The sequence below is a fragment of the Bactrocera tryoni genome, chromosome 2, assembly GCF_016617805.1.
Source record: "Bactrocera tryoni isolate S06 chromosome 2, CSIRO_BtryS06_freeze2, whole genome shotgun sequence".
NCBI lineage: Eukaryota > Metazoa > Arthropoda > Insecta > Diptera > Tephritidae > Bactrocera > Bactrocera tryoni.
Window position 1 is genome coordinate 1818080 of NC_052500.1, and position 27842 is coordinate 1845921.

At 39.3% G+C, this 27842-nt stretch overlaps 5 protein-coding genes across 5 annotated transcripts in view; 2 read left to right on the forward strand and 3 right to left on the reverse strand.

Moving 5' to 3' along the window:
* Nucleotides 1-16: 16 nt before the first annotated feature.
* LOC120768159 (medium-chain acyl-CoA ligase ACSF2, mitochondrial-like) lies at nt 17-2664 on the forward strand. The gene is made up of 4 exons (XM_040094720.1): nt 17-378; nt 633-1967; nt 2114-2255; nt 2370-2664. Exons 1-4 carry the CDS (start codon nt 284-286, stop codon nt 2607-2609), a joined length of 1812 nt encoding a protein of 603 aa, XP_039950654.1. The 5' UTR covers nt 17-283; the 3' UTR covers nt 2610-2664.
* Nucleotides 2665-3256: 592 nt separating this feature from the next.
* LOC120768954 (medium-chain acyl-CoA ligase ACSF2, mitochondrial-like) lies at nt 3257-8359 on the forward strand. The gene is made up of 4 exons (XM_040095743.1): nt 3257-3679; nt 6416-7750; nt 7816-7957; nt 8028-8359. Exons 1-4 carry the CDS (start codon nt 3588-3590, stop codon nt 8262-8264), a joined length of 1806 nt encoding a protein of 601 aa, XP_039951677.1. The 5' UTR covers nt 3257-3587; the 3' UTR covers nt 8265-8359.
* A 220-nt stretch (nt 8360-8579) lies between these two features.
* Nucleotides 8580-9079, reverse strand: LOC120769713. The gene is made up of 2 exons (XM_040096851.1): nt 9043-9079; nt 8580-8979 (listed from the first exon to the last, which is right to left on the reverse strand). The coding sequence occupies exons 1-2, from the start codon at nt 9071-9073 to the stop codon at nt 8723-8725; spliced, it is 288 nt and encodes a 95-aa protein (XP_039952785.1). The 5' UTR covers nt 9074-9079; the 3' UTR covers nt 8580-8722.
* A 452-nt stretch (nt 9080-9531) lies between these two features.
* LOC120769592 (allergen Asp f 7 homolog) lies at nt 9532-10167 on the reverse strand. Its single transcript, XM_040096650.1, has 2 exons — nt 10106-10167; nt 9532-10031 (listed from the first exon to the last, which is right to left on the reverse strand). The coding sequence occupies exons 1-2, from the start codon at nt 10134-10136 to the stop codon at nt 9652-9654; spliced, it is 411 nt and encodes a 136-aa protein (XP_039952584.1). The 5' UTR covers nt 10137-10167; the 3' UTR covers nt 9532-9651.
* Nucleotides 10168-11554: 1387 nt separating this feature from the next.
* LOC120768562 (mucin-17) overlaps nt 11555-27842 on the reverse strand; it is a 127460-nt gene continuing 111172 nt past the window's right edge. Inside the window, exons 6-10 of the mRNA XM_040095309.1 lie at nt 19606-19856; nt 19249-19533; nt 15754-15949; nt 14993-15695; nt 11555-14896 (exon numbers count right to left, since the gene is read on the reverse strand). Coding sequence (XP_039951243.1) covers nt 13615-14896; nt 14993-15695; nt 15754-15949; nt 19249-19533; nt 19606-19856 — 2717 coding nt within the window. The 3' untranslated portion in view covers nt 11555-13614. The remainder of the gene's footprint in view (nt 14897-14992; nt 15696-15753; nt 15950-19248; nt 19534-19605; nt 19857-27842) is intronic.

A 27842-nucleotide genomic window follows, 5' to 3' on the forward strand; every position in this document is an offset into this window, starting at 1 on the left:
ACTGTTGGTGGCACACTAATGTGTACACCAAAGCCCCAGACTGTCTTACTTGAGTGCTGTCGGTAAAGACAGAAAATATTCCACTAAACTTATTAATACAATAGAAGACTGCGTGTCATAAAGTTTTATCGCCTTTCCGAGTGTCGCATTTTGTATGTTTATCGGTTCGTCGCTTAAAAAATAAGACATACAAGTATTTGCTCACACGCAACTGCCTTTGAAGTCTGCGTCGATTTAGAACACGGAAGCGACCTTCACCTTGAATCAATTACAACTGTGAGCTATGATGAGCAGCAAAGGGTTTGCCTTTACTCAGCATTTCTATAAAAATGTGCTCAGCAGATCGCGCAGGCAGCGTTCTCTCGTTTGGCTCCGCCGGTGAGTATAGGTGTGCAAAGCGACTACATGTATAGGCACACGAATGTAGATATTCAAGATCATTAAAAACAGACGGTTAACAACAAAGTACAATGTTAGATTTAATATGTTTGTACAGTAAGTGTAAATAAAGGCAATTGTTGGGATTGATAACACTCAATGCCAAACAAATAAAGTATCGTTAGCGCTATCTACTCCAGCGAACTTATAAAGGTGTTTATCTATATTGATAATTTTTTTCTATTTTCATTTAGTTTATCTGCGGAACCGCCAGCGGTTGTGAAAGGGCACAACTCTCACCCCGCCCACTTGCATTATATTGGCAAGCATCCTTTGGTATATCGCAGTGTTGGCCAGGAGTTGGAACGTGCTGTTGCCGAATATGGCAGTACGGAGTCCATTGTTTCGTGTCACGAACAAAAGCGCTACACATTCCGCAGTCTCATTGAGGATGTCGATCGTGTTGCCGCCGGCCTTTTGAAACTTGGTCTGCAGCAAGGAGATCATGTGGGTATTTGGGCGCCCAACAACATGCACTGGTATCTAACAATGTTGGGAGCAGCACGCGCTGGTTTGGTGTCGGTAGGCATAAATCCCGCCTTTCAAGGGCCCGAAGTTGAATACTGTCTGAAGAAGGTCAAAGTGAAAGCAATAATAATGCCGGAGAGCTTTAAGACACAAAACTACTATGAAATCATTAAAGGTATTTGTCCAGAATTACCGGATAGTGTTGATGGCCGCATAAGGAGTGCCAACTTGCCTCATCTAAAGTATGTCGTTGTTGACACCCCCAACAAATTAAAAGGCGCACTTACTTTCGACGATTTGCTCGATCTGAGCAACCCAGCTGAGCGTGAGGCTATCAAGCAACTGCAACATCATATTATGCCAGACAGTGGTTGCAATATACAGTTCACCTCTGGCACGACGGGAAAACCGAAGGCCGCTGTCCTATCACATTACAATTTCGTTAATAACGGTATACACATCGGCGATCGTAATCAATTCGACGGTAGCTCTCGCATCTGCGTGCAAGTTCCGCTTTTTCATGTCTATGGCGTGGTAATTACTATAATGTCTGCGATGACACATGGGAGCACCTTGGTGCTACCGGCAGCCGGGTTTAGTCCAGCCGATTCGTTACATGCCATTGTCAGTGAGAAATGCACCGTTATACATGGCACACCCACCATGTACGTTGACCTAATCAAGAAACAGCGAGAACTAAAACTTCCGTTAGAGACTGCGAAAATGGCCGTCACTGGGGGAGCACCGTGTTCGCCTCAACTTTTCTTAGATATTAAAAATGTTTTGGGCCTGGATCATGTGCGCACCGTTTATGGCTTGACCGAAACCACAGCGGTAATATTCCAGTCCAGAGCGGGCGATAAAATTGAACACATTTTGAACACCGTAGGGCATTTGTTGGAACACATTGAAGCCAAAGTTGTCGATGCCGAAGGTCACATAGTTCAGTTCGGCGAACCAGGCGAGCTCTATGTGCGCGGCTATGCCACCATGTTGGAATACTATGACGATGGGGAGAAAACAAAAGAAACCATTGGCAATGACAAGTGGCTAAAAACCGGGTAAGTGGAAATTTTTTAGGCTGCATGATAAGATAAGATGTCAGATATTCCAATGAAGTGCATGAAGACATTAGAAAGAGTTATTAAGTTGATCTAAGAAATGTATGAACACAATTGAAAACTAATTAGTTTTCGCTATATTTCAGTGACCAATTCATTTTGCAAGCAGACGGCTATGGACGTATTGTTGGGCGCTTGAAGGAGATGATCATACGCGGCGGAGAAAATCTTTTCCCCAAAGAAATTGAAGACTTTCTCAACTCACATCCGAAAATCATTGAAGCGCATGTAAATAATTATTATTTTTAAGAGGTGTTACATAGCAAGGTTAAAATTACTCAAATCTCTCTCTTTTTCTCGCTCCCTCTCTCTTCTTTCTTCTCTCTTCTCTCGTTTATCAAGGTCATCGGCGTGCCAGATGAACGGTTAGGTGAAGAGTGTTGCGCCTTCGTGCGGTTGCAAGATGGCGTTGAGACCATTACACACGATGAAGTGAAGGAGTTCGCCAAAGGAAAGTTGGCACACTTTAAAGTGCCTCGTTACATGATACCGATAGATCAATTTCCTCGAACTGCTTCGGGCAAAATACAAAAGTTCAAACTCGCCGAGGCTTACAAAGAAATGCAGAAACAAAAGCAATAGTTTATGTCTAGAAATTTAGAAGAGACTGATACTAATACCCAAATGCATCTAAAAACGAAGAAAATTATTTAACAAAATTGTATAATCACACATACATTAATAAAAAAATTACTTAATTATTTAATAATAAAGCTGAAATGGTTTTGAGATCTTTCTTTTTTCTGCTGGGCTTATCACTATTCAGTTATTTATAGTGTCTTAGTGCTTTTTATCAACCAAAACAGAGATAGCGCAACAGAGCAATTCAAAAACGCTCTCTGTTTGAGTGTCGGGCAGCCGCAAGTATCAATCTATGTTGATAAACTAAGTCAAGCTAGGGTTGCCATTTAGTTCCAAATGAATGTAGTAAGATTTGTATTATTTTATGTGAAACAAGGAACAAGGTTTAGGGCGTATCCGAGAGGCTTATGGTTTTGCATAAAGAGCTATACAAACATTTATGAAATCATTTGAAATCAGCCTTAAGGCATAAGTATATCTGAACCCTCCTCGAAAAATTTTTAGTGAAAAAACTTGTCTTGTTTAAATTCTCAATTTGGTAGCGAGCATTTTAGTGTAGCGAGAACACTACATAGGACACTTATTTGCCGATGAATGTGCATTAATAAAAACCGTGCGTACGAGTACCAGGCAGTCCGATTCAGCATTGATAGGCTCCGGATCGTTCAGTCGTACTCGCGCCGTCGTGCTGGCATAACCACATTCAACTCGTCTCCCCAGCTTATACACGGTGAAATTAGAAACAAATTGTGACTTTGAAATTATCAAAACCGTGTGCGTACGCGTGACAGATCGCAACGATCTAACGCTAATCAAAAGTAGGAAATCACTTTCTCACACACGCACGCATACATTTGATTGCTGCAAATAAGCTGAACAATTGGATAATTCTATAAAATAGTTGCACTGCAAATTGTTGCAGCTTTGTATATTTATAAAAAAATCATTACTAATAAATTCATAGAAAAAAAAAGCGCGATGTACAAGAAGAAGCTGCAGGCGATCTCACGGCTCGTAAGCAAGCGCATCCTTGCGCCTAATGGCCAGCTTTCTCGCTTTCAATTGCGTTGGTGAGTATTGGAGCATATAAGGTCCGCCACAAAGACATTGCACTTTAGACTTTATAAGATTTAATAATTTTAGAAATCGAACTCGATTACGCAGCGTTGAGCTCGGCGAGCATTATTAATTCAACGTCTACTTTGTGACTTATGCGTTTATTTTTTCAATTGATTGCGGTTGCTAAATGTTTTTACTTTATGGCAAACATATTTACCTTTGCAAATGTGATACTACATTGTATTTCTAATTAGATTGAACAGTAGAGTAAATACTACAGAGCCATTGATTTTTCGCTTAAAATATTTACTATTCATATCTTAATAATGGTTTTCCACACATTTGGAAAACCGGATCTGCCGCACTTGAGTTCTTGAGTCCGTTAATTCTATTGCTGCGTTAGTTTAGGTGCATTTTCGTAATTATTGCCGAGCACCTCGTTGCATATGAATAATATACATGTGTAAGGGCATGACGGGTGGAGACTTTAGGTTCATTAATAAGGCTATTAATTCAACAAATGCCATTGGAAATAGAAATGGAAAACACGTCTGGTTTGAGTTCAGACCACAGCGTATATTGCACATACGAAAAGTGGGAAAAAAGGTTTTTTTTTTTTGTAAAAAGAAGTCATTCGGTGCCAGGTCAGGGCTATGCGTAGATGCATCATCAAATTGATGTTTGCGTGCCTTAAAATGCAGTTGTTTCAGTTGATGTTTGAGAGCTCACTCCTTGTTGTGTTGAAGAGCGATTCTTCTTCGGCGGTTGGGTTTCCTGATTTCTTGAAAAACAGCTGGCGAAAAAATGATTCAGAATTTACTGTTCTGCATTGTTCTAGTGGTATAGTTGTCCAGTTGTCGATGTGTTTTTAACATTGTTTGGGACTCAAAGAAATTTTTGTTTGCAGTTAATGTCTATAGTTGCTATATCTCATGATAGGTCAGATGACGATCTGGCAATATTAGTGTGTGCACAGCATCAATAGTTTCCGGAACAAGAAACGATTTTGGACGACCTTCACGAAATCCATCTTCAGTCATTTATGACCTCGCTTGGAATCCACCGTACCATCGATAAACACTGGCCTTTGATGGAGCTTCATCAAACTTCATCAAAAATGGATAGTTGTAAAAAGTAATCGCTCGAAAATGTTTGCGATATAATTCTAGTTTTTGGCCGAAATGCATATTTCAAGTTACTGCAAGCAATGCAAGTGCGGTCTTCTAAATATATGTAACATCAAAAATGTCAAGCTTTAAGATAAAGTTGTGAGTTTCCAGATTGCGGCACTAAAACTGCAAAATCCCGAAATATAAAAGGCAATTTATGTACACCTCTTTGTAAGGACAGAAATTTTCCATTTTGTTTAAAAATATCCTGTGAAAATACAAATTTTACACTAGAAGGTATAAAGATGATAAGTAGGTAAGGCATTTTTAGTTGAAAGGAATTTGTATATGTATTTATTCGGTAATTGCGGTCTGGCACTTTTTATAGATTAATTCGGGAGTACTCTCTTTGATTGCTTCATTCACACGCTATGCCTACATGCGACACACTTCTCTTCGTACAGCGATATCAAAACAACCACTTATCTGAACTGTCGTATCTTGACCAAAATAAAACCCGTTATTTTACGATTGAATATTGTAATCTTCCACTCGTGTTAGCTTTTATATTTGGCGCATGGCGCTGTGCACATACATACACACATACAAACATAATGTTTTAAAAATAAATTAATAAAGATGAGACAGCTCATTTTATTGCTCAAATTACAAGCAGATACTTATGATTTCAGTGATAAGCAAACCGGCGGGAGAGTTCGTTATCTCTTAATAGACAGACAGCGAAATTATTTCTTGCCTGAATATTCAAGTGATTTAGATGAGGACAACGTAACAAAAAAGGAACAACTCCATAAAACAGTACTTTACTTTGAGAATTTCCAAACTTAGCCAGATTTAATTAAATAAATGGGGGCCCACACAACAATCCGTTGTTCTAGAGCAGGACCATGCACTCCATTTCAGCGTTATAGCTGTGTACTCCACGGAGTACCTTCAGACAATCATTTTTATATCTACTCTCAAAATCACTAGTCCCTGGAGCACCTGCGTTAAATCAACTTCGAAACCACATTTTTGTTTAAGCACAAGTATTTCTGACAATAAGACAAAAAAAAATTTTACAATTACACACGCGTTTACTTACATACATACGTACATGCATAATTTGCATTTAATTAATACTTTTCTATTTCTGTGTTCATTTTCACGTTGACATTCATACATATTGAGAGACAAATTGTTTTGCTCTTCTAACCCGCAATCACTTATACAACGAGCGATGGTGAAGAACGTAGAAGCGCGAGCAATGATCGGGTTTCTAGACATGGTTGGTGCACTATTGCTTCACAAACGAACATTTCACGGAGTGATGAACCAGTTAGTTTAATTAGTCAACTAAAAAGATTTAAGATAGGGTGCATGACTACTATCAAAACATTCGTTTTTTGAGGTTTAGTGGAATAACGTTTCAATCTAATCAAAGCAATATTTTTTTACTCATACGTTATTATCTTTTTGTCGATCTAATCTATAAAATAGCCCTTTCGGTTCAAAATAAACAATATAAAATTTCTACAACATTTCTATTACAAGCTCATATATTTTCTTTTGAGGGTTGTACTTATGTCGAGTAGTTGAGATAATAAGTGACACACGTGTGCTTTGTATTTCCCACAGCTTATCTACTCAGGTTCAAGCGGCTGTCAAGGAGCATCACTTTCACCCCGCGCACTTGCATTATATTGGCAAGCATCCTTTGGTATATCGCAGTGTTGGTCAGGAACTGGAACGTGTTGTTGCCGAATATGGCAGTGCGGAGTCCATTGTTTCGTATCACGAGCAAAAGCGCTACACATTCCGCAGTCTCATTGAGGACGTCGATCGTGTTGCCGCCGGCTTATTGAAACTCGGTCTGCAGCAAGGCGATCATGTGGCGATTTGGGCGCCCAACAATATTCACTGGTATGTAGCAATGTTCGGGGCAGCACGCGCCGGTTTGGTGTCGGTAGGCATAAATCCCGCCTTTCAAGGGCCCGAAGTTGAATACTGTCTGAAGAAGGTCAAAGTGAAAGCAATAATAATGCCGGAGAGCTTTAAGACACAAAACTACTATGAAATCATGAAAAGTATTTGTCCGGAATTACCGGATAGTGTTGATGGCCGCATAAAGAGTGCCAACTTGCCTCATCTAAAGTATGTCGTTGTGGACAGCCCCAATAAATTGAAAGGGGCACTTACTTTCGACGATTTACTTGATTTAAGTAACCCAGCAGAGAGAGTTGATGTCACTAAACTCCAGCGGCATATTGTACCAGATAGCGGATGCAATATCCAGTTCACCTCCGGTACTACGGGCCAACCCAAGGCGGCTGTAATTTCGCATTACAACTTCGTTAACAACGGCATACACATCGGCAATCGTAATCAATTGGACAACAATTCGCGCATTTGTGTGCAGGTTCCTCTCTTCCATGCTTATGGTGTGGTTATCACCATTATGGCCGCAATGTCACATGGAAGTGCCTTGATATTACCGGCAGCAAGCTTTAATCCTGCTGCCTCGTTACATGCCATTGTTGATGAAAAGTGCACCGTTATCCATGGTACACCCACGATGTATGTTGATCTCATTAAGAAGCAAAGGGAACTAAATCTGCCACTGAAGACTGCGAAAATGGCCATCACTGGTGGAGCACCGTGTTCGCCGCAACTATTTTTGGACATTAAAAATGTTTTAGGCTTAGAGCATGTACGTACGGTGTTCGGTATGACCGAGACAACGGCGGTTATTTTTCAGTCCCGTCCCGATGATAGCATGGAACAAATTTTAAACACTGTCGGGCACCTGCAAGACCACGTCGAAGCTAAAGTGATTGACGCTCAGGGCAAAACAGTGGCATTCGGCGAGCGTGGTGAACTGTGCGTGCGCGGATATGCGACGATGCTGGGTTACTATGACGACGAAGAGAAAACCAAAGAGACCATCGGCAGAGATAAGTGGCTCAGAACTGGGTGAGTAACCTGTGTTTTACTCATAAGCGCATTCATAATAAATGTAAAATTTGTATCGAACGCAGCGATCAATTCATTTTACAAGCAGATGGATACGGCCGCATTGTAGGACGTCTGAAAGAGATGATCATACGCGGTGGAGAGAACATATTTCCGAAGGAAATCGAAGACTTTCTCAACACTCACCCGGATATCTGCGAAACTCATGTATGTGAAAGTGCTTTCACCTTGCCCACCATTCCCCGCATAAGTCAATTTATGTTTTCACTACTTGCAGGTGATTGGCGTGCCTTGTGAAAGAATGGGTGAGGAAGTATGCGCATTCGTGCGTTTGCACGATGGCCTCCCGGAGATGTCGCGTCAAGACATTAAAGATTTTTGCCAAGGAAAACTGGCACACTTTAAAATACCGCGTTATTTGGTAACCGTAAGTGATTTCCCAAAGACTACTTCTGGCAAAATACAGAAGTTCAAACTAGCCGAAATATACAAGAAAGAGCATATGACACAATGAAATCGGCGGGGATAATCATTTCTAAAAAATTATGCATTTATTATTGAATAGTTTTTATACAATGTTTAATAAATTAACTATAATAACACGAAAAATGTACGTGTTGGCAATTTTTTCAACTCAAATTCGTGACCAGGTGTCCCAAATACCCCAAAGACCTCTTATCAAATCAGTCGCAAGTTTTTCCTTCAGATTTGTTGAGCAGCGTTATTGAAAAAATGAAATAAAGTGGTGAGTGGAGGAAACCTGTAAGGGTCTGATCTCTGAGCAAACATAAGCCATGAAAATTCTCTAAGAATCATCATTTTAATTAAACAAGCCTCAACTCATGACCTTAATTATCCGCACAAATAATGAAAATGTTTGTAAAATAGGAAAGTGTACAATTATGGCTCAATTAGGCAATTAACACTTCATTAAAAAAATTACTTTCAAAAATGCAAAAATATATAGCCTTATCAAGAACTCGTCTCGTTCGCCGGCACTTGCGCCCAGTTGAAAATGGGTGCATATATCACTGGAGATCCGCTGCTTGCATCGGACAAAGCACGCACAATAAATCCCAAGGCGCCCGTGGCGTTTTGCGTCAAATTGAAGATTTGCGGTGGAGTTGTTGTCGTTGTTGTTGTCGCCATTGGGCCACAAAAAATGTCTCTTAAGCCTCTAAGTAGAGCCCAACCAAATGCAGTGGATTCGTAGAAGAAGACGGGGAAAACTAAATGTTTGAAATAAAAAAAATATTAATCTTGAGAAGTTAAACTCCAGTACGAAGACTCACCTACTACCGCAAGCAACAGTTTCAAGTTCATTTTTCGAAATGGTGAAAACAATAGGAGTCAAAATAAGGCTCGAGTTATTTATATGCTCGTTAGACGACGCTCTATTAATTAGCATATTAATGAGTTTAACATAATGTAATGACAAACTCTTATCTATCAGGGTGTGTTGTTATGTATTCTTTAAATGTCATATAAATAAGTGTAGACAAATTATGTGTAGACACGCTCTCGAGATGAGCACTCTGGATGCTTCGCTTATGGAGCAACCAAGTACATAGTTTGGGCTCCGGAGTTTTCAAAACGAATAAGAGTTTCGAATACAAGCATGTATTATATTCACGATGCTGTTCCTTCGCACCAGAACACACTCAATACACACCGACTATGGTGACTTGAAACACATTGGTACATACTTTCATGATTAATTAAAAAAACATTGAATACTTTTGAGAAATTTATTGTTCATTAACTTAATTATGTGGCTTTGATGTACCAAAGATTAATTTGTAAATGTTAAGTACGTCTGCGATATCCAAATATATAACACGTGTTAGCTGCTAAGTATCGAAGTCTGTTGTCTACTATGCTTCAGGAAGTGGATTCGTTTTTTACGGTGCGTTTGCAGGCGGACTTTCAGCAGCATCCCCATTTACACCGCCCGGAGGTTCTGGGGCATTCGCCATGATAGGTTGAGGCTCGACCACAGGCGTAGTAGCAACCGTAGGTGATAATTCTGGAGCGCTGATTGTCGTCGTTTCTGGAGGAATGGTTGGAGTAGCTTGAGTCGTAGTCGTAGTCGCAGACTCTCCGTCAATAGGTGGTAAAATGACATAAACTGTGGGCGAAGATGGCGTTGGCCGACTACTAGCAATTGAAATGAATGGTGGTCTCATGAGTGAAAAATTTACACTGAGAATACTGCTTAATAGATTTGGCAGAATAAATGATGATGTGAAATCACCCAAGAGGCAAGCCAGCAAAAATGTCGCTGAGGACGAAAAATTGTCGTAATTAAAAAACTACTCTCATTATGTATTTAAACACTTTATATAAATAACTTACCGAAAGGACGTGAAGCGAACTGCGAAGCCATATCTAAGTCGTGCTACCAAAGTGATAACTTTACTAACTGAACTCCAAAAGAGCTAGCTAGCAGTGCTTATATAGAGTAGCTTTGCTCACATAATTGTTCTAGTTCGAGTTGTTACTCCAGATACTTACATTTGTGGCTGCCAATTATTATTTTATTATTATTTATCTATGTAGGCCTATTGTTTCCATTGTTATCAGCCGTAAAACGTGTTTAAAGCTTGCACTATGCTTCGTTCTATTGAAATTCTTAAGCATTGCAAACTTAAAGGAGAGCGCTAACCCATCTGGGCATCGGGTGTTGAACGATATGGAAACCATAATTTTTTTTCATTAACTGAAAGTAGTATGTGTCTATAAACAATCGACAGTTATATACACAGTTAGACATATTTATATAGATCAACGAACTTCTAATTTTGATGCCAAGCTCGTAATTTCTTGACGTGAATGTGCATAATGAGCTCAGTTTCATAAGTTACAAGTAAAAATAAAATCGGGTCATTAGTCACTTAAATATGGGAACTATGTACAAGCTACACGTTTCTCTAACTCTTTCATAAGTTTAAAAACTATTGTTGTTTCCGAAGATTTCGTAGCTGACGCAAAATGGATGAGCAAGCACACGACATCATAAGAAACATACAGTATTTGTCCGGAAAGTAATAGGACTGAGTCGATTAAAAAAAAATTATTGAACCTATCATTACAATTCATTAAAAACTTTCAAAATAGGCTCCTTCTACGTCGATGGAGCGCTGCCAGCCCGATTTCCAAGCATTGCAGGCGTCACGGAAGGCATTCTCCGGAATAGCCTTGAGAGCCCAGGTGCATGCTGCTTAGATCCCCTCCATCGTCTCAAAATGCTTGCCTTTCATAAGTCTTTTCAGGCTAGGAAACAAAAAACTCTCGGGATCATACTCATAGATCCATGACTCGTCGCATGTAAATAATTTATTCAAAAATTGGGAGTCACTTTCGCACAAAAATGTTTGTCCTGATTCTCCAGGTGATCGTTCGTTAGCTGGGAACGCGCTCTACCGAATCCAGTCGGAGCGCGCACGCTCCGAAGTACGGTCGCGGTGGAAGATAATCAGTCCTACTACTTTCTGAACAAACCATGTAATTTTACAAGATCGCCGTATGGTTAATGGAATTTTCATGATAGTTCAGAGGACCTCTCACGGTTAACTTTGGGCCAAAAGCATCTCGCAGTCGTACAATTTCTGGTTGTCGACCAGCCCACGGTAGATGAATACATCTATCGCTGGAGCGCCAGAAGAGAAGAAGAGACACTTGATGGCTCGGGAGAATCCAGATAAGTTTGGCTTACGTAGCCCTCATGGTACTGTGGAAAATGAGTTCAAATTACAACTGATTCGTAAATTCATCATCACCAACTCACAAATAAATACACAAATATTAATTTGAAACAATCCATTTCATATATTTCGATATATTTATTGGGTTTTCAGCATTTTCCTTCCGCTCAACGAATCCAAACTACAATTTTTATTCAAGCTTATCAGACATTCCGCTCTTTAGAAAATACACTGCGTTGGCGTATCCTGGGCTTATATATGCAATCCTAAGAAATTCATGCCACCGAGATACATACTATAATCAACGTGAATATTTAATTTACTTGTATTTTTCTCATAATTCTGCATTTTGAGTAATTTCTCTCATCTCTCTTTTAACGGTGACAATTTCATCTAGTTTGCTTGCTCCATACATAGAGTACAATGTAACTGTATTTATTATATTGTAAGGAGGTCTAAAGGTAATGGGTAAACCGTGTAGTGTGAGTTACTTTATTTTGGGGTTCTGGGGATTTCGGGGATTTCAATTATCATTTTAGTAGCATATATGTATAATAAATACCAACACATACAGATTTGCTTAAATTATTCATCCATGCATTCAAGTAAGCCTACATACATATTTATATAAAACAAATAAACAATCAATATAAGTTATTTTCTTAGTTTTCTTTTTCTTTTTTGTTTTTGTTTTTAATTATAATGCACATTCTTGGATATAATTCATAATTTAAAGCAGCTCAGCCGAACGCGACAAAACTGACTGACTGACCGACCTGGTTGGCTGACTGACTGACTGATTCACCGACTAACAAACTAACAAACTAACGAACTTAAAAATTACAGTTAGGTAAGTAACGTACAGTAATGTAAGCTTAATATTAAGGTACACATTTTAATTAAAATTAAATAAATACAATTAACATGAAATAAATTAAAAACTAAACAATTTCTTTAAAGCTAAAACATTTCTCTTACTCTTCCGCCTGCGACACTTGCCTTCGAAGGACAATTTCAACAAAATGCCAACGAAAGTGCTCGCACATGAAACACATCAAATAGCCGGTAGCTCATTCTCGCTACAAACACACATACATAGTTAGAGATTTCATTCTTCAGGTTTCGTATCATTAGTGGACTTCATTTACGGGCGCTAATGTTGCTAATTAAGACTGCAATAGACGGCCTCTGATTCCATGCTCAAGTCTAATAACTGTGCTCAGCAAAGCAGTTCGCACAGCAATTAGTTTACTCATTAAAGGCGCTGCCTAGCCTAGGAGTGCTACTGAAAAAATTTTCACATCTCCCCACTTTTGTCTAAATAACTTCAAATTATAGTTTCAAGCAAGTTCAAAAACGTTTTTTTATAACAAATGCATATGCTGTGCCGTTATAGTATTCGCACTCAAAATATTTTCCATTCAAATTTGATGTAAGCAAAAATTATTTCTTGTAATACAAAGCTCCCTACCGATAATTCAGTTACAATAACTTTTGAGCTTTCATTTGCCGTAGAACAAAGCGGAAACTCTCTTTCCTTACATAAAGCTTCTTACTCTTATGCCGAAATGAGTTTCTTTGTCTAAAACACCGACTGGATCTGTATAATCCTTAAGAATGCAATTATGAATTTTCATCATTATTATTATGCTCTTTGTTGTACACGAATTGAAAATGACAAATAAATCAGTAACGGTACATTATTTCCTCTTTTTCATTTAAACAAAATAAAATAAGGTTAACTATAGATACATATATATTCTGCGCTCAGCGCGTTACTCTCTGACCAAAGTCCACTTCACTACACATACAAATACACATTCTATTGGCCAGTCTTTTCAACCAAACTTCGTGCGCTCTTCTACCACCAATGTATTCAAGTTTCGCCCAACTTTCAAATGGCGCTTGCCTTCGGCTGGTAAAATATGAGCACATTAGCAGTAAAATAGACGCAACTTGTTTAACCTCTTATCGGCTTTTATTTCGTTTTTGCTTTACTTCTCTTTATAAATTAATTTTACTTCCTCCATCTCCTTTAGTTGTCGATTGCCGGTGAAATTCGGCTGTAAACGGCTAAACCCCAACTTCAAAAATTCACATGCCGGTTCAGAAGCTATCGTCTTCTTCATCTTGTTCTTCTAATTCCTCTACTTCGTCTTGTCATACTGTTGAGCCGTTTGTGAAAACCTCTGGATCATCGGACCAACTAACTTCCATCGGTGTGCCGTTTAGACTGTGAATTTTATCCAAGAGTAGCACTTCTTCCAGTGACATATGTGAGTTCTTTAGCGATGAAGTGGAGCCTGTGGTCGCTGATGAGGTCGATACTGAGCAAACAATTTCATCGGAGGATGCTGAGCAACCTTCGTCCTCGGAGTTGGTGCCCGATACCATAGCTTCGCCTGCAGATTCTTGTATCTCATGAAATTTCTTTTTAAGATCATGTACAGATGCGTGTGTGGGTAACGATTGAATGTCTAAACGCTCGCCCGAGTTCAATTTTGATGTGTCGCACGTAATGAGCTTTCGCGTGGGTGCGCTGGTTATTGAAGTGCATTGAAAGAGCGAAGTCTCGTGTGGTACTGTCTCCTCTGTGACTTCTGAGCACATTGTTGATGTTCGGGGTCGTATCGCATTGGCATGTGGTGAACTCGAACTGATCGGTTCTTTCCAGTTAATCAACTCTAGCTGATGCTGCTTTCGAGCAGTAGAACTTGAACTTTGTCGCATTAGCCTTTTGCCACTTTTTGTGCCTACCGATCCGGTATTGAGAGCGCCAGTGCCAGCCTGCGCCGGTTCGGTGCTCTTTACACTCACTGATTTGGAGCGTATGCGCGAGTGCGAACGATTGCTGAACTCGTGTCGCCCATCGCTGGAATGTTGTCTTATCACTGAAGTGGCAGACATCGACTGCGATAATGGGTTGGGACCCACACTAATATTGTCATTGCCATATGTGGGACCGCTACCGACACTATTCAGTGATGTGTTTATGGCGCTAGAGCAAGCGGACAATTGACGGCGCGTCGAAGGACTACGCTCGACCGAACGGAATGAACCGGCTCGCTTGACCATCTTCGACGCGGCGGCTTCGGGTGTTTCATCATCCATTTCAAGCACCCACGAAACAGAATCCGGCTTCTCAATCACACCTTTAACCACGGGTGATGTCGGTGGCGAGATATCTTCCATCGGTATATTGATCAGCGAGGATCCGTTCATTAGCTGAGACCGATTTAGTAAACCAATACTGGACTGATTACTTGTATTCATCGAGTCCACAGCTGAGAGCTCGTGTAATTTTGTTTCCACAATATGTAGCTGTTCCGAGCGTTGTTTGAGCTGCCATTGCAATTGCTCATTATCGTAGCTAAGACGTTTACGTTTGACCATCTCGTGGTTATAAGCTTTCTGCATGTCATTGATTTTACGAAGAAAGTCCCTACGAAAATCAAGAAAAAAAATACATATTTTAGTAAATGACGAAAACTCGTGCGACTCAAATGTCACATTTAAGTAATTGTGCTCAAGTACTTACTTCTCCTTCTCCGACTTGATATCCAGCTCTGACTTCAACATCTCATTATTTGATTCAAGCAAAGATATTTTGCCCTGCAAGACGCCGCGTTCCTCAGCATCACGCATTAGCTCTTCATTATGTTTAGTCAACTTGGAAATCTCCTTCTGTTTTAACTCCAACACACAATGCAAACTATCCGCTTCACTTTGCAGACGCGCCAGTTCCGACATACTGGAGTTGCGTGGTGAACTAATGCCGCTGCTGCGATCCAGGCTCTCGTTAAAGCTGCGCTGGGAGGATCGTAAAACCGAAATCTCATCCTGCGACAGATTTAACTTGTCACGCAACTCGCGTTCCCGGTTCTCATTGGAAGCTCTAAGCCCATTGAGTTCCTTTGTCAGCGCTTTCACACGCTCGTTCAAGTTATACTCGCGTTCTGTGGCCGCCTGGAAACGTGCGGCGTAGGCATTTTCCGTGCTGGTCAATTTTTCACGCAACTCTTGCTCGGAGATCGCCAATAAATTGAAACGCTCTTTTAATTTGAGTTCGCGTTGTTCGGCTTCATCGAGTTGCTGTTGCTTTTGTGATAGTTTATTATCAATTTCTAAGCGATACGAATCGAATGTACGCTTATGCTCCGCAGCTTGTGCTTCCAGTTGTGACTCGAGTGCTGCAAATTTTTCTTGAGCAAAAGCTTGGTAATCGGAGAGACTTGTTTGTGCTGTAAAAAAACTACCGTTATGGTGATTGTTTCTAAATTGAAGTTCGACTTTGCTTACCCTTCTCCATTTCGCAGCGGTGCAGAGTCTGCAGGTCTTCCTCGCGCTGAGTATAATAACCCTCCTTGTCGCATAGCTGATCTTGTAGGCGAGAACAGTTTGATTTTGCTTCATCCAGCAACTTCAGCGTTGTGCTTAAATAATTTTGTATCTTCTCCTTCTCAGCCTTTACACGAGGACAGGCGAATGCATCCAACTGAAATATACGGACAAAAAGTTTATTATTATTGAACATCGATTAACTTTCTGCTGTTTCCCACAACACACAAAGCTGAGCCTCACCATTTTTGTGCTCGTGATTTCGTCGTCATAGTCTGAAAAAGCTTCGGAGCAAAGTCTGCCCTTTTTCCTATTACTAAACATTTCAAATTGATCCATGGTTTTTTTCTTCTTTTTAATACCCAGCATTCTTCCAAACATCTTGATATTTCAATCTGATATCGTTTGTGAACACACAAAATCTTTAGGGAAATTAAAAAAATATTCAAATTTTCTTCCGCAGCTTCCGACTTTTCATCATATACTGACTGCTCTTACAATGGTTCTTAGCTTTATATGCAGACGCTCTCAAATCTTACAGACACAGCAGGTAATCGCGAACGCGGGGGGATTTAATCATCCTCAGCTAGTTACTACGCCTTTGCTATCTATGAAGCATCGACATTCGGCAAGCAGGTTAACAGACAAAACGCGGTATAGGCAAATTTCTGGGTAAATACGCACGTACGTAGGTATGTATTTCAAACGAAAAGGTATTTCCAGGACGGCTAAGTTATGGTTTTCGGCTGTAAACCGAAATCCAGAACAAAAGATGGTTGTTTAAGTATCTTAATTACGTTGGAACGCGAAACAAAAGACAGGTTCGCCAAAAGATATTCAACCTTTTCTGTCAATACATATACATATACTTAGGATCCGCGTACATATTTATGCTATATGTGTATTAGGGTGTCTCAAAAAACAATCGAATATTTTTTTTCGCTTGATACTCTGCAAAATAGGAGCCTAGACATCACTAAGTATGCCGCTCTTAATTGTAACGCGAGGCTCGTCCGCCTTACGGTTTTCTATTTTTCTTATTATTAGAAAAGTACAAATCTCGCTTTCAAATTGAATACAGGTCTTTGTGGCTATTTACTATGAATATTTGCCAGTTCTTTACGTTTGTTGTTGGGTGTCGCAATCTTGTCTCACTTATTAGTGAAGAAAATTTACTACGAGTATTACATGTACTTACTTGTATGTATGTACATATGCATGCGTTTGAAAGAAGAATGAAGACAGATCTAAACTAATGTTGCGCAAGAAGGTCGTGAAATAACTAAATCTTGTTGTTAATATTTGCTAGCAATGCTTCATCGAAAAATCAGTGTAGTAAATATCTCTAAATACATAATATTATCGGATTATTCTCGGTTGCATAACACATTATTTGGATGGCATTGTGTTGCACGTATTTATATTTCTTCTTAGCTGATTAAATATCCATAATAACCATTAATACCTATTTGTTGAAGACCCATACATTTTGGGTTTTCCTAGTGATTTGGAAATTATCCAGCTGTGCTTAGCGAAAACACGGTCATTAAACTCATATGTGCTTTCAAATATTTGTACTTGTTTTACAGTTAGTTGAAAAAAAGTTACAGCTGTTCAAAAATGAGTGAAAATAATGAAGAAATACGCTATGTTTTAAAATTTTTGTTGTTTCGATGTGAAAGATGCACCTCGCTCTGGTCGGCCCATCGTTGAAAAAGTCGATGAAATTATGGAAAAAATTGACCAGGACCATTATATTAACAGCCATGGCATCGCTTACGAACTTAACATTCATCATCAAACGGGTTTGAACCATTTAAAAAAGGCTACCTACAAAAAGAAGCTCGATGTTTGGCTACCACATGAATTTTCTGTAAAAATTTAATGAACCGAATTAGCATATGCGTTTCTTTGCTGAAACGAAATAAAATCGAACCATTTCTTAAGCGAATGGTAAAAGGAGACGAAAAGTGGATCAAATACGACAATAATGTGCGAAAAAGAACATGGTCCAAGCGTGGTGAAGCTCAACAAATGGTCTAAAAGCCAGGGTTGACGCCTCGAAAGGTTATGCTGAGTGTTTGATGCGATTGGAAAGAAATCATCCACTATGAGCTGCCCCAGCCTGGTCGAACGATTGATTTTACATTTTACTGTCAACAACTGATGAGATTGAAGCAAGCAATCAAAAAAACGGCCAGAACTGATTAACAGAAAGGCCCTTGTCTTCCATCAAGACACATCTTTGATGACTCGGCAAAAACTGGGAGCGCTCGGCTGGGAAGTTTTGATGCATCCACCATACAGCGCTGACCTTGCACCATCGAATTACCATTTGTTTCGGCCAAAGTAGAACTCCCTTAATGGAGTAAAGTTTGTTTCAAGAGAAGCCTGTGAAAATTACTTGTCGCAGTTTTTCATCGAGAAACCAGAAAAGTTTTACACTGATGGGATAATGTATCTAGCGGAAAAATGCCAAAAAGCGATCGATCAAAAGGGTACATATTTGCTTCATTAAAGTTCATTTTAAATTTAAAAAAATAGTTGACGTTTGATTAGAAATACGAAAAGACTTTTTCGACTACCAATATACATATATTCAGTTCTCTTCATTATTGGACACTCGGCAAAAACGTTCACAAACTTCAGGTCAGGCGCATGGAATTAGATGACAACATCAGTAGCCATGTACTTTATAGTGAATATTCCCTTTATAAAACATATACATATATAAAATTGTATGCCAGTACTTATTCACTCAATTAGGAGGATTAACCGCGTTGAAAGACTACGATTCTTAAAATTCCAGTAGAAATAATTTATTAAATACTTTAAACATTAGCTACCGTCATCCCCAGTTATGCTGGGAGATACGATTTAGTGGAAGAAGTTTAGACTGGATACATATAAAGGTAATTAAATTAAAACTTGAATCCCGTTATATGTAGTAGACATAGAAGGCCACTTAAATGTACTTATGTATGAACGGCGAGCGCTTTGATTTGCATTAATTTCGTGTGGCGCCAGCAACACGATGCGCGACCGTGAGCATCGTTTAATAATTGCATTTTCCTTTCGCTTACCATACACTTATACCTGGGATCAACAGCGGCTCTTTTCTTAAAAAAAATAGTATAACAAACACATATTTATACCTCCTTACGCCTACTAACGGGATATTCACGAACTTTTTTACACATTCCGTCTGTGTCTAAATCCCAAGGATAATTTACAAAAAGGCAACCAGACTCGCTTCATTCATTGAAAGTCGTAAATTAAGGATAACTTTTTAAATACACACCACGCCCACTATTAACAGTTATTTTGTGTAATTTGTGCCTTTTAGATACAAAGAACTTTCAGGCATTCAATGAAGTGTAGACAGACGACGAAGACACAAACGAATATACCTCTGCAAGTGTGTATATGTGTGTGTGCGTTAGGGTATGTACTCACATCGTGCACCGCGTACTGCAGCAATACGCCCAGCACCTCGATGCTTTTGTTGCGCTGCTCTTCCTGCAGTTCCGTCTGCTCAAGGTGTCGCTCGATCGCTTCATAGTCCAGACGACCGTTGCACGAATGTCGATTCAAGTATTTCAGACGCTGCAACTCCGACGCATCCAAGCGTTCCGCAGCTCCGGCACCCGAACCCGGTGTATCTTCGGCGGAGCGTTGTTGTTGGTGTGACTTTTGTAGCAACGCTTTACCGCGCGTCGGCAGAAATTTCGACTGTGTTTTCTGTGACAGAAAATAAATTTACAATGTAAATTGTTGGAAGTCATTTGAAGTCGGGAGGTTGTCGGTACTTACTTTTTCCAGCAACGTGGCGCTGACTGTGACACCAGTGGCAGCGGAGGCCGGCGTTGTCGCCGTCTTCTTGCCATGATGCCCCAGTATAGGTGATGTGGTTTGTGAATTTGTGCGTGTTGTTGTTGTTGTACCATTTGATATAGTTGATGTGATGCTATTGTTGTTATTGTGGTTGATCTCATGCAATTCCGTCGGCGCATCCGTGTGCTTGACATTTTTAGAAGCCGCCGTGCCAATAACACGATTTTGATCTGCAAGAAAGGAAGGGAAGGAACCAAGAGTTTTATTGACGGTCGGAATGACAGTAAGTTAAACTGATTTATTTTGAATATAAAAAAGGTGTATAATAATCCTTATTTACTGTGATATCTGTAGTAAAGCGAACTTATTTCATCAAACTAATGTCACTGCCGGAAATTGGTGGGGAAGTATTTTCTAAAAATTCAAATTTAATTAAATTATTTTTGGCCAAAATAAAGGCACTTGCTGCAATGTCAAGCGTCTGCAGCGTTAGCTTGTGCCTTTTGAATATTTGCTTTGGGCCGGAGTCTCTATTTGGTGCTCGTTAGACGCTTCGGTCCCAACAAACCCAAATGACAACACATTTTTACAATTTTCATAAAATTATGGTTAGCCCCAGATATGGAACTACAACATTACAACATAAAAGCATAGAGAAAATGCGAAGTAAAACAATACAAGCAGAGGGCAATGAATTGCGGAAAATGTTCGGCTGCGAAACACATTACCTTTACAAGCAACAAGTTGTTGTCCAAAGCGCAAAGCCTTTTCTAACAACCCATTCAATTATAAAAATTAGGCACTAGAGTTCGACGTTAACTGTCATGGAGTTTCATGACTTTAATAAAAAAAAAATATTATTTATTATTATAATATTATTTTCGGCTTTTTATTATGACCTAACCTCTAACCCATTGTCGTAAGTCAATTCCTAAATATATTTGAAAGTATTGTGTTTTAAATACGAGATCTTTACTCTTATGGCTCACCACTAGAAACATAACAATATCTCCAAACAGATAATGACATAATAACCCGTAATCCATGTAGTCTTCCTTAAGATGGGAAAGTTCATAAATATTCCGGAATCGCATGCATGGCGAGGAAGAAGTGCAGGGCATTTCCACTAGTTGCACGAAAATCATCGCAGCTCAGCGGCACGTAGGCCCAGCGACACAGGTAAGCACATTTTATGGTTGTGTTAGGTTGACCCAACCTTCCGTGCGTTTTGGCGAAAATGATTAAACGGAAAACAATGCACTAATACACCCAAACCATGAATTATTAATCGCCGTAACCGTTTAATGACAACGCCCGCAACTGTTCTCGAAACAGTAGCTTAATGTACAGCTTCTTTGTGATTTCGTTAAATCGAATCTGCATCAAGGTCAACATAACCTCATCATAAACAAGAATTAAAAAGAAAACTATGGCTGGGTACCTGAACAAGCAACACACACTGGAGTAATGTCAACAACTTATCCACCGATTAATAACTGTGATAAAGTAAATAGATTAATATGCACGATTGTGGCAGCGATGAATTAAGCTCGCGATCGCCGACCAACCGGAGTTGTGCAGCGAGAGACTTTGTGCGAGCGACGCAGGCGCGGCGTGTGGCACGTGATATCAACGCATGATATGCTTTGTGGTGCGAACTTACGAGCTGCGCAACGTGCCGCACAGCCGCACACATACATATGTGCCTCATTAGGTATGCATACATGTATATGCGTTTGTATGTATGTGAACCTACGTGCGCAAATGCCGTTGCATTGCGTATCTCGTAAATAAATGCTTTCAACGTATCTTTGCTGCAAAACGTGTTGCCAGATTTGTACATTACCCACCAACTCGTATCTACATATATGTAAATGCATATGTTTGCATGTTTGTGTGCGTAGTTTTTGAGTCGCATTGACTTTGCAATGAAATTCCGCAACTCGTTTTGGCATTTGACGCACGCGAATTCAGGTGTAATTGCACTCACAAATGGCATGTTGCAAGGTTGTAATATACCTATATATGCGTGTATGCGCACAACCACACATTGCACCATTCATTGACTTGCACCATTAAGGAGCATTTGGTTAAAATAATTTTACTGCTAATTAAATGCTGGCCACAGGTCATTGAAGTGGCATAAAATGGTAAACGCAGCACCACTTTAAAGCGAACATATCGAGATCACTCGTTTCGAAAGGCAGAATGAAAAAAAAATTACACAACAAAAAATCCACCAAAACAACAGTTTAATGAAAATCAAGCGTTCGAAATGTGCAGCTCCCCACTACTCTTTAGTTATGGCAACCAATTTATTGGACTGCAGCCAGTGAAAATGCAGGAGACCAGAAAAAAGAAGTTAACTTCTGAAGTTATGAATTTTCGCCAACTTTCAGGACCAAGATACACTACCCACTTGAAGATTTTTCATCTATAATGCACAGATCACAATGTTTCTAGTATTTTTTTTTTTCAAAATATATGTATAAATACATATGCATGTGTACAGAAAGTCTCTTTTTAGTCATTTTTACAGATCCCTTTAGTCCAGTCATTTAAGCTTAAATTAGGTAAGAATCTCGGAATTCGATATACCCATTTATATGTCTGTATACAAGTATTTACAGACATATAAATGGGTATATCGAATTCCGAGGTGAACTTACTATAATGACTGGACTACTTGTGAAATTTTGCCGAAAACGGTTTTTAGGTTATGTTAGAATAAAAAGTCGATCCTAAGAGGGTTCTCACATAGCCAGCTTAGAACGCCGGTCAGTTGTTTATCTACCTAAAAACTGAATCATAAGACCCTTACAGATTGACAAAACTATTTGAGCTTATCACAAATTCGTTGAGACGAGTAATATCTGTTACAGCCAAGTCTTTTGATTTGCAGAAGGTAGAATTACCCATTTTTCAGTCACAGTCTTGCAAAGAAAGGACAATTAACCAGCGCTTGCTAAGCGTACACTATGTCCATTGGTCCAGTGCTAGAACGCAAGACGCCAATGGATATACAACTCTGTCCTTTTGCCTTTTACAGAAAACGTTTTCTAGGTTAGGTTAGGTTAAGAAGTCGATCATAAGAGGGATCTCACTCAGACAGCTTAGAACGCCGGTCCGTTGTGTGTCCACCTAAAAACTCCTATATACAGGATCATAAGACCCTTACAGATCGACAAAGTTCTTTGAGCCTATCACAAATTCGTTGAGATTAATATCAGTTTCGGATATGTCTTCTGGTTCACCGAAGGTGAGATAACCGATTGTCTTGCAAGGGATGGAGAATGAAACAGCGTCTGGTAAGTGTACGCAATGTCTCTTTTTTCCTTCTAGCATCGAACCATCCGTGAGAAAGCTCTCTGCGTCTCTTCTCCAGCGACTTCTCCCTCTCCTCATCACTCTCGTCGAAAAAGCCGCTACGACTCAACTCCGCGCCGCAGTGATTCAAGTTTTCAGGAATGCAGTTGAAGGAGAAGATAATATCGGCGTGACCTTGTTCGGCCCCTTCATATACCCAGCTTCCATTCCACCAGACGAATACATCATGGAACATTATATGCTTGACGGTTTCATAGAGCCAAAACACTACCTTTTGTGAGAGTCTCAACTTTTTCCCTATAGTTTCGCTACAGCTCCAAAACCTTCCTTACACTTTTCCCAACTTCTTGGGCTCCATTAAATCTTTCTATCAGGGATAAACCTTAAGTACTTTCTACTGATACACAGCCTGAATTTTAATTTCGAAACCATTCAGCTTTTATCATACATTTGTTGAATAGTTGAGTCAAATTTTCCCTTGGAATACTCGAAGGCAAGATACTCATTCAGCATACAGAACTCAAAATCGCTGAGGTCTCGCAAGATGAAGGAAATCTACAATTGCTGCGTGATGGCATAATGATAAAAGTTATTAAAAAAACTGAGCAATAAATTCAATTCCTTTCCGAAATCATGCCCAATTTATTTTTGAGTGAAAACAAGCGGCTTTAATGGCACTAGAAATGTGCCAATCCTGCCAGCATGTTTAATAAATATTTCAGATTTTTTTTAATAAAAAATGTGTGGCATTTAGATGAACTCAAGTGGATTTAGAAATCGCAACAAATTAGGAATTCAAATGAAATTAGATTGCGCGGGGATTTCTGCCTTACACACTGTCGCACACATATACATTAATGTGTCATATTTTGTATATGTACATCTATATAAGTGTGTGCCTCAATTGCAAAGTGTTCTGTTGTGGCTGCAAGTGTACAGTGGCGCAAATCGCTAAAGCCTCGCAAGTTAAGTGGAAAATTTCGCGATGTTCAGGCACTGACTGGCAGCTGGCGTCTATTTCAATTGTTGCTGCTTGCCTTCAGTCAACTGAATTGCTGACCGGCTGGAGGTGGTCGATGGCCAGCACAGCGCCACTAATTTGTTTGCCGATTTGACCGAGGCTGCCGCTTGTTGAGGGGTAACAACGCTGTTCATTATGAAAAATGAACCAGCAATTAAAATTGAAAATAAATTGCAAGAGCAATTGTGCAACAGAAAATGTGAGGGAAGAGCTAATGTCCACACACACAAACGCGCACTTACAGTGAACGCTGTCGCACGCCCACAATGCGCTTGCATAGGCTGGTGCGCATCAGAAACAAGTGTCATAATTAGTGCAACATTTTCAATTTATGCAACGTGCGTACGTAGCTACGACAGAATTGTTTTTACAAGGCGATTGCGTCGTTTTTTACGAGCTAATACTCCTTTTCACAAACATTTCATGGAAATATTAATAATAACAACAAAATGTTACTACATCCGAAACCCAAACTATTGAGGTCTTATACTTGAACTTGATTTCTTTCTCACGTTTCTGCCATGTTGTTCGAATCGACTTAGAATTTGTCTAATTCATCGAAATTAAATTCACTAATCGCCAGTGTGATTGGTACGTGCTTCGTTTACCAAAATTTAGCCTCGTTGGTGAGAGCATTGCAACAGGTTGCTCCACAAACGCAATTGGCAGCTAAAGGTGGTGAACGAAAGTGTGTTGTTTAAAACGCAATAATAAATGCATTTCACTAAACATTTATAAATATTTTAGACTCCGAGTTCATGACCGGGTTTTACCATTGTCGGAGTTGTATTCTAACGTCCGACGAAATATTGGGTAGTCGAAAAAGTCTTTTCGTATTTCTAATCAAACTTCAATTTATTTATTTTTTTCACTTTTTGGTCAACTATTCCAACGGCCAATTCGAGAGTTAATTTATATGAAAGTACCTTTGACACTTCCCTCGAGTAAAAATTGTACCAGAAACTTGTATATGGTTCATTAAAGTTTCTAAAAACGAGACCAATACTCGCACTTTAACCTTATCTTCACGCTGATGTCATACCCACAATTAACAAATCCATAAATTCAAACCATTTTGAAATATAAAAAACACAGAACATAACCACAACATAAATAACCGCACTTTTTAATGTAAATATCTTATTCCTACTGGCGAAATAAAAATTTACAGGCCATAAAAGAAACGAGCAATTTTTGTGTAAACATTTTCGATAAATTTCACATTTCACACAAACCCCACTTCGGGTGTTTGGAAATGTGCGCACGAACACGTCCATCATCGACCGGATGCGGACTAGCGCCTCGATTTGGCAAAACTAGTGGCCGTCGGGTCTAGAGTCTAGCACGTACTCAGCGATGCGTACGAATCTCGAAGAGCCAAAAAGGCCTCATAAATGTGTACGCTGTTTTCCGCAAACTGAAACAATAACCACAGCGATCAGCGGTGATTAATGGCGATCGATTGATGTCTTGGGTTAGCGGTTACGACTTAATTTCACATATCCAAGCCCAGCGGCACGCTTCAATCATCGGCCATTTTAGATGCTATCAACCACTTTTAAACTATTCATGCATAAAAATATTCAAAATTGACTCCATCACTTGGAAGCGAGCGATGATTTGATATAATTTGCTTCGAAGCGAAAGTGTGAAATTGAAAATTGAAGGTTATGTTGCAATGAGTGAGAAATTGATTTATGCATAGCTTGTGCATATTTTATATTACACAAGTATATATATACATACATATGTACGTTAAAAGTTTGAAGCACTTGACACGCATTTATTTATGCGGTGAGTCCGTGCCCAGCGAAAAGCGCTCTCACACCATAATTCAAGGCCAATACGCTTAGATGGCTGCACCGGGCAGCTGTTAGAGATATTTGTCGAAAAGCGTCGAGCACACATCTACATATGCATATGTATATGTGCGGTGGGTAAACAAAGAAAGCTTAAATTGTACACTTGACATTTCTTGAATAAAAATAACAAAAAGTCTTATCGGATATTTCTTGGCAAACGTCCGTTGGCTGCCATTCAAAAGTTTGTATTTTTGTATTTTTGCAAATGCGAAAGAAATTCATTCTAAAGTTCTGCGAAGGCAAAACCAAATAATACACACATGCGTACATATGTATGCGCATAAACAAATGTAGGTACATGTATGCTTCAAGAAGAAGAAGATCATCTGGCAGATGGCTCACGCTTCTAAATGGACGAATATTAAATTTTATTTTATCTTATTTTTTCTTGAAATGAGTAAATGTTTATTTGTATGTGAAATGCGCGTTGATGGCAGGAGACATTGAAAGACGAAATCGACTTTGAGTTGAAGAAATTATGATTGATTAAATGAGATCAATGTGGATTTCTTTGGATAAAAGAAAAATATTAAATAAAGATAATTTAACTTAAGTATTTAAAATTTTCCATCATAAGACGGCAGTTTTTCCACTTTTCTTTATAAAAACAACAAAAAAAATAAGAAAAAAAAAACAAGAAAAAATCATTATCATTACAAATTCAATGATCGTTCAGTTTTTATGGCTGCTATTCGCTTTAGTGACTCGTTCTGAACATTTCATCGGACATTTTAGCGTTGGTTTAATCAAAAAGTCAGGACAAATGTTGTCCAAATAAGCTCTTGATTCCGATTGTTCACTTTATATGACGGACATGGCTAAATCGACTCAGCTCATCCTGCTGATCATTTATATTGGGTAGTCGCAAAAGTCTTTTCGTATTTTGTCAATAGATGTTGTTGCAGTCGTATATCTCCAGTGCTACTAATCACATTGTGTCATACCATGTAGTGTTGGAAAGGTAAGATTTTAAGCTTCAATTAACCAAAGCACTAATCAAAAAATTAAATTCGGGGAAGTTAAAAAAAGTTACAACTGTTCAAAAACGAGTGAAAATAATGAAGAAATTCGCTATATTTTGAAATAGTTGTATAAAAAGGGAAGAATGACAAGCAAGCCAACAGTGAAATTTGTCCATCATCCATGTATCAGTTCGTACAGCACAACAATGGTTCACTCGCTTCTCTTCTGGAAATTTCGATGTGAAAGATGCACATAGCCCTAGTCGACCTATCGTTGAAAACCTCGATGAAATTGTAAAAAAGATTGACCAGGACCGTCAAATAAGCAGCCAGCTCATCGCTAAGAAACTTAACATTCATAATCAAATGGTTTTGAACCATTTAAAAAGGCTGGCTACAAAAAGAAGCTCGATGTTTGAGCACCACATGAGTTTTCTGTGAAAAATTTAATGAAACCGAGCCATTTCTGAAGCGAATGGTAACAGGAGGCGAATATAAGATCAAATACGACAATAATGTGCGAAAAAACTCATCGTCAAAGCGTGGTGAAGCTAAACAAATGGTCTCAAAGCCTGACGCCTCGAAAGGTTATGGTTTGGTGAGATTGGAAAGGAATCATCCACTATGAGCTGCCCCAGCCTGGTCTAACGATTGATTCTACATTTTGCTGTCAACAACTGATGAGATTGAAGCAAGCATCCGCAAAAAAACGGTCAGAACTGAAACAGAAAGGCCTTCGTCTTCCAACAACGAAGACCACACACATCTTTAATGACTCGGCAAAACCTGGGATCGCTCGGTTGGGAAGTTTTGATGCATTCACCATATAGCCGTGACCTTGCACCATCGGACAACCAGTTGTGTCGGCCAATGCAGAACTCCCTTGATGGAGTAAATTTGGCTTCAAGACAAGCCTGTGAAAATTACTTGTCGCAGTTTTTCGCCGAGAAACCAGGAAAGTTTTACACTGATGGAATAATGTCTCTGGCAGAATAGCAAAAAGTGATCGACCAAAAGGGTACATATTTTTTCTATTAAAGTTCA